This window comes from Nothoprocta perdicaria, unplaced genomic scaffold, assembly GCF_003342845.1.
Source record: "Nothoprocta perdicaria isolate Ctin4 unplaced genomic scaffold, notPer1 scaffold_111, whole genome shotgun sequence".
Lineage (NCBI taxonomy): Eukaryota > Metazoa > Chordata > Aves > Tinamiformes > Tinamidae > Nothoprocta > Nothoprocta perdicaria.
Window position 1 is genome coordinate 1,409,333 of NW_020454217.1, and position 7,375 is coordinate 1,416,707.

Genomic DNA, 7,375 nt, shown 5'->3' on the forward strand with positions numbered 1-7,375 from the left:
CAAATAACTACTGCCTCTCCTCATCAGGACTGCAATAACCAAAGAAATATTTACTGGAAACATTGCATTAAAGCAATGAGAGTTGGTTATTTCATTATGTCAGTACATCAAGTGACTTTTTTTTTGTTTTTTAAAACAAAGCTGGTAATATTTGCATTATATTCTCTTTTGACATTATTTGGAAAGATGAGACATCCTTTGTTCATTTAGAGGTCAAACAACAAAATAAGTCCTTATGCATTTGGAATCCATTTTGTGCAAAAAAAAAAGTTTATAAATGCGTGAGCTTTATCTTCCCTATGGAAGTTGGATGTTTATAGAGCTATAATTCTTTAGTGTAGTCTATTTTTTTGTACTGCAGTCCCCCCAGAAATCAAGCACTGAATAATAGCAAATTAGCATGTAAAATCTTGATTCCCACTTCTGAGGAGGCAGGATCTAAGAAGTGAAGAATCAGAAGGATTAAAAATTAAAAAGAAATAAAACTGTCTGTCACATAACTATCATCCACTTTAGACAGCAAGCAACTCCCAAAGATCTTCCTACTTCTAATACTTGCCTGTCTACACATAAGACAAAAACATATACCCAATCAGTTGCTTCTACAGCTTTGATTTTGTTTTAAAAAGTAATCAATTTTTACTGAGTATAACTGGATATTATGATTTGATAAAGGAAATCTTTAAAATAAATATTGTATTTATCAAGATAAGTTATGTTTCTGTGATGAAATAGTGTCTGAATTAGATTTCATTTTGCTTTGCTTTTTTTGAGCTTTGATGCCACTTACGAATGGCAGTTCCAGAACTACTGGCTATTACGCAGAGGGCACCACCTACAGTCCACCAAGTTGGTAGACGATTAAGAAAAAGAATCTGTAAAATAAAAGCAAAAACCACATCCATTGTTTTCATTATGGCAACAGGTCCAGCCTTCTCTTTCTGTAATGCTTTTGTGAGAAATATCTGACCCCCCAGCCCTAGAACACCTATTGATACTAGAAGAACTCTATCTTTACCACAATATGGTAAACTCCATTCATTCATAAGAAACAAGGTTACAGCACATCCAGCAAAACCAATTACTGAATAATACCAAATGGACAAAAAGTAATGCACAGATTTCCCCACCTTTCTCAGTATAACAAAAGTCAAAGATGTAGAAAATGCACTTGTAATTGCTGCTATAGTTCCTTTAAGACGATCTGTGTAATTGCCTTCAATCCCTGCAATTTTTGAACCAAAAAGAAATGGCGGTCTGGCAATAAGAATCACTCCAGCAACTGCGAAGAGGGTAAACAGAAGATCCCAAATACTGTATTTCTCTTTGAGAAAGATCCAAGCCAACAATGATGTGAAAACAGGACTGCTAAAAGTTAGAACAGTGGCATCAGCTAGGGGCATTGATTGGAAAGCATAGTAGAGAAGAACCATTGCACTAGAGCCAAAGAATCCTCGGAAGAAAAGAAAGATTCTTTTACCTTTTGGTCCCAAAAACCCTGTTCTGAAAATTAAGCAGAAAAAAAAAAGTTACTTTCATGCTTATTTTGTGATCAACATTCAATTACATTTATCTGTATGGACTTTCACAAAGAGAGAGTTCATTTCAAATGTCAAAGTATATGAAACTGCCTGATCACACAGACCTACTCATTCCCATAACCCACAATCACATTCAGGGTCATCTGGGTATTAAATTTGTTCTTGCAAAATAAGTGAAGCATATCTACAAATTACTTTTTATTTTTAAGAACAACACTTAATGGAAGATCAATACATCTGATATAATCCCCACTGGAACTTCCTCAATCCAGAGATAAAGATTTTCAGTTTGCTGAATCATACTGACAAATCTTCAACTAGTTTAAAGTAACAAAGGCTGCTCCAAAACAATTCAATTTATTCAATTAAAATTAAAAATGCAATGCGATTTAATTTCCGTTTTGAGTGCTAATTCTGGATCCTATTTTTATGAAATAACTCTTAATCCAAACATTTGCTACACTTACTTGTAGTATATTAAACCAGGAAGAACAAATGCCATTTGGAAAATGCACCGAAATGCACTCACTTCCACAGCGTGCATATCTTCGATTTTTTTTAGAAATAGAGAGGCCACTGAGAAAAGGAAGGCAGACAGTACGGTATAAAACAGACCAACTCCTGGACAGGAAGCCTTCTTCTTTGTTCCTGCAACACACGAAGAAAATCCCTTCAGTTAACACAGAGAAAGCTAGATACCAGGTATCTCAGATGGCTTTATATACTATATTTATTGACCAGATATACCTCGAGAATATGTTTCATTGACTGCTACAGTTGTTGTTTTTTCATTAAAGAAGAAATAAAAGTGAATACTTTTGATGCATAACTATCCCCACACTTCTCTTAGTTTTGCAACAGTTAGTAGGCTTTACTTTTTGGAGGCATCAGACTAGTTCGGGAGATTAATTCTGTCCACCACCCAAGGATCAATAAATACAATGACTGAAAAAAAAAATCCATGAAATGATTACAAAACACTGAAATTTATTTTCTGGAAATCATCTGATTATTTAGTAGACAATTAAGGTTCCTAAGCAACAATTTAGTTCCTCCTATCAGATCATAGCCACGCACATACACATAAACTTGAAAAAAAAAAAAAAAAAAAAAAAAAAAAAGCTGGTTATACTGGTTATACCTGCCAGGTTATATCTCTCAGGTCAAATTTGACCAAGAGCTATGCAAGTTCTACATAATATTTTTATCTTGTAAGAATTTAAATATCTTTTTCTAATGAGCATCAAAAACAATTTTATTTTCTGCTTAAAAATTTAAGTGCTTAGTTTTAATACATCATTTGCCCCCTGTAGGGTGCTGATATCCCTAAAAGGCCCATGAAGACCTAAGTTCCACCTTAGTTTACACTCCTCCTTTCTGAACAGACTCCTTTCTGAAGCCAGTTCCTAAGCCTGATGGCTTCTACTCAAGCTTGCACATGGCCTTCAGGCCTCCAGCACCCTTCTTCAGTGACACCTCGTCCTTATTCCACCCACCTTCTCCACCCTCAGTTATGAGGAAAAAAAAAAAAAAAGAGAAAAAAAGATCAGAGAGAGTGAATACCTGCTGACCTCCCCATCATCTCCAAAACAAGCAGTTTTTTTCAAAAACAACTTTGTTGCTGAAGAGAAACATAGTGAAAATAGAGGCGAGCACCATAGAAAAGGGAATCCATCTGAAGAGCAGAGCAGGCTATTATCCCATCATCCTTCTGCATGTATGTATGTATGTACATATACAATACCGGAGATTCTTCCTACTGTACCCTCTGAAGTGAGGAGTGAGAACTCCATCTTCCCAAAGCAGTCCGTTTCGATAAAAGATGCCTCATGTTATGCTGCGTGCGTGCCAATGAGCCTTACAGATCCTGTACAGCAGAATCCGTAGGGCACTGATGAGAGTTGCTTAGCAACTCAAGACAGTTTGGAGATTTTTTTTTTTTTTTTTTTTTTTTTTTTTTTTTTTTTTAACAAACCTTGTTGTAACCCATTTGATCCTCCCAGAGACCAGTATCCAAGGTTAAGAAACTGCTTTTTGCTATTTAAGAGCTGAGACTGTGGTTTGGTACCTTATATGCCACATTGGCTCTAGCTTCATTTGTTCTGAAGAACAGATTCTTCTGTTCTTCTCTACTGCAAAGAGAATTTAAAGTTTGCAGAAGGCAAAATACTCTCAGAATTACAACCATGCTACCTCTGAAAATGAATGGCAGTTTCTACTAGATAGAAATATTTCTATTTTGTATGTTGCCATACAAGTGGCAACAGCCACTTCTATATGACAAATGACTATTAAAATTGCCCCCAACCAGCATTGGTCCAGCAACCAGTCCTGCAAAAGAAATATTAAAGCAAGGGAAATCAGAGTGGCCTAAAAGTGCAATATGAAATCCAAACACAGGCTGACTTATGGGAGAATATTGTACAAACAGAACTAACAGAACTACTAACTTTTATTTCAGGCTTGATAGCTTCTCTGATTACTAGAGAAGGAAGAATAGAAGTGCTGAAATGGAAAAAAAAAATAAAGCAAATTAAAGCAAGCTAAACTAATGAGAGGTTACACCTAGAAACTTTTGATTTGAAGGAATAACAGAAGGAACTTACACTTTTGTAAGCTAATATACCAAGACTATCAGAAAAGGTATCTCATAACATTAGAATTTAATCCATCGACATCTCATATTGCCAAAGCACGTACTCAGTGCAATGAGAAAGCGTGGTACTTCCTTTTAAAAATAAAATGGGACAGGTTCTTCCATCAAAAACAAGTACAGTTCTCAAGAACACTTATTTAAAAGTACACTTTAAGAAGCTAGGTTAAGATAATATTCCCACCCACCGAACCATTAGGCCTCCAAAGTACAATGCAAGTGCTCTGTTCTGAAGAGCAGATTTGAGGAAAAAAGTATTTCAGCAACTTTTGGATATTATCTGGCCAACTCTATACATCAGGTATTCAAAGAACCTTACAATTCTTGCTCTAAGTCCTAGTTGAATACATTCTACTGCACACCCTTTTCTATGTGTAAATCCTCCTACATTGCATTTTAAAGTCACGTTCTCTTATGAGGAGCTTTTTATACTTGAAAAATAAGTATGTTGAGGGAAAACTAAACAAAACACACACTTCTCATGTTCATGAAACTTGAGAACAGCAGCAGAGGCAGCAGAGTACAGAAACAGGGCAGTACCGCCTCTGGGCATGGAGTTCACGCAGGCAATTGTGCCAAACCCCAAGAGGGCACCCAGGCAAAGGCTCTCTGTTCCTAACACCTTAAGGAGCGCCCGCGAGTGTGCACAGAGGCACCCCATGGTCACATGGAGAAGACGTGGGCATGAATCATACAGTGCAGCCACTGACTCAATTAACATTTAGCCAGGCAGACTACCACAAAGAAAAATAATTTTAAAAAAACAGATGTGAATAACTGTGACTTCCATAGGGTTTCAAATATTGTTTTCATCCAGTCTTTGACTCAGCAGTGCTTTTAATGCTCTTTACCACAGAAATGTCCACTTTTGGGTTTGTTACAGCTCACTAGTTTACCAAAGACTCATACTTTACTCACTCTCTGATGGAAAAAAAAAAAAAAAAGAAAAATTATATTCCATATTTACATAGTAAACACATTTTCACTAAGCCAACTTAGAAATTTGGCATTTCACAGGCTGCATCTACTAAAGCTCCATTAAGCTTATGAAAACACAGTGAAGCCCGTTTCTCCGTAAGTCAGTGGCCTTTGCAATTCCAAATAATGAACTGGCAAAGTAAAACACGCAGATGAAGAACTCGAGGGTGCCCTGGCACCCGAGGAGGAGAGAACTTGCTGGGGAGGCCCTGCTGGGAGCACAGTGAGCCCTGCTCCCCAACTCTGCCTGTTGCTCGTGGGGACAGCGCAGAGCGCCAGAGCCCCAGCTGCTACGCTGGGGCGCTTGGGTTTTTCCCACGGGTAACCTCTGCTTGGTAAACTTTAACACCACACAGCCCCGAGAGGGCGAAACTCCCCCGGCCCCGGGTGAAGAGGGAGCCGGAGAGGCGCCGCCCGGGGAAGCGGCCCGCAGCCCTCGGCGCTTCCCAGCGGCGCCGGGAGCGAGGGGGCAGCCTGGGAAGACCCGAGCGTCTCGGCCGGGGCTCACGCGGGGGCCCGGCTGCTCTGCCCGGCAAACGCAGGGCCCGCGGGTCTCCTGCCCGCTGCCAGGTGCGAGCCGCCCGCGGCCGCATCCTCCCTGCCGGCCTCCTGGCGCCCTCTGCGGCAGCCGCGCGCCCCCGGTGCCCGCCACGGCGAGCCCGGAGCGCGGCTGCCCTCGGGGCCGCTTCCTCTTCCTGCGCCCCGCCAGCAATGTGACCCCAGGCGGGGAGCGCCGGCCGGGAGGGCGCTGCTCCCCCTGTCCCGCCTGCCACACTCGCCCTCCTCACCGGGTGCTTCGCGGCAGCACGGCCAGGACAAGCCCGAGCAGCGGCCACAAACATGGGGCTCTTCAGCGCCCGCCGCCTCCACGGCGGGCTCCGGGCACAGCTGCGGCTGCCCGAGCCCCGCATCGTCCTTCCGGCTCAGCGGCACCTCCGGCTCCTTCTCGCCGGCAGCCGAGACGGCGGCGGCGGCAGCCTCGCCACCCCGACACAGCACCATGAGAGCAGCCGGCGTCGCGCACTGTTGCCGGCTCCGCGCAGCCGGCAGCACCTGCCCTCCTGCGCATGCGGTGCCACCGCCCCGCGCCGCCCCGGCTCCCGCCCCTCGCCCGCGGCTGGAGCTGCCCGCGGCCGGGGGCTCCCGCTGTCCCTCCCCGCTGCTGACACCTGCCCGGGAACCGGCGCAGGGCAGGACGTGCCGCGGAGCCGCCCTGTCAGGGCGCGCTGCCCGTGAGGGGCGCAGGGCGGGCGGCCGCCGCCTCCCCAGCGAGCCCAGGGTCGCCCCAGGTCACGGCGAGGAGGCAGCGAGGCTGGGACGCCTCGGGAGGGGGAGCTCGCATCCCGCCGGCCGGGCGGCTCCGGCGCCGCGGCGGGGGCCGTGGGTGGCCCTGCATGGCCCCGCCCCGCCCTGCAGGGTGGCCGTTGGGGGCGGCCGTTGCCGCCGTTGGCGGGGGGCTCGGCGGGATGACTGTTGGGGACGGCCATTGCCGCCGTTGGGCGGTGCTCGGCGGCCTCTGAGGAGGTGTCGGGTGGCGCCGCCCGCGGGTTTCCGCTCGCAGGAGCAGGCCGAGGCCGCTTGCCTGATGGGAGATCAAACTGTGGGGACGGGTGGCGCGCGGTTGTGTGAGGGGCGCTCCTGCCTCTTCCGAGTACGTGAAGTAAAAACGTGAAACAGCATCTGGACCGTGAGAGTGAAACCTCGAGATCGCCCGGCCTGGCATAAGCGGCTTTTGCACTGGTGTCTGACCGGGATAATTGAGCTTTTATTGAAGTTTTTTTTTAAATTCCCATGCTCTGTGTGTCACAGTGTGAAATCCTCCTAATCCAATCTCTACACCGATTTAAATAGCTCGGCTGTCTCCGCGATGGGCACATGAAAATTTAATTGCCGTGTCACAGAGCAGCAGCATCGTCTTCTGTACCTGGCAGCCGTGCTGCCTGCTGCCCCTCAGCTGCCTTCGCACACGTCAAAATGGGAGATCTGGTGGGCAGTTTACTCCTAGAAACGCAGGAAAATACCCCACGGGATTGTTAGTATATATATATATTGTTTATGTATATATAATGTATGTTTAAACTGCCTTTAGGCAAGGGAATCAGAAGACTAGGCAAAAGAAATGTGAAACTGCAGCTCCATCTCCTTATCCATCAAAGGGTGAAGAGAAAAGAAGCAGAATAAATTGTGAATGTTACGAATAATT

General features: G+C 44.9%; 1 protein-coding gene across 1 annotated transcript; it reads right to left on the minus strand.

Annotated features, from left to right (window-relative positions):
* Positions 1-441: 441 nt before the first annotated feature.
* Positions 442-6,174, minus strand: SLC35G1 (solute carrier family 35 member G1). Its single transcript, XM_026051416.1, has 3 exons — positions 5,961-6,174; positions 2,009-2,189; positions 442-1,503 (listed from the first exon to the last, which is right to left on the minus strand). The coding sequence occupies exons 1-3, from the start codon at positions 6,172-6,174 to the stop codon at positions 744-746; spliced, it is 1,155 nt and encodes a 384-aa protein (XP_025907201.1). The 3' UTR covers positions 442-743.
* Between the last annotated feature and the right edge of the window lie 1,201 nt (positions 6,175-7,375).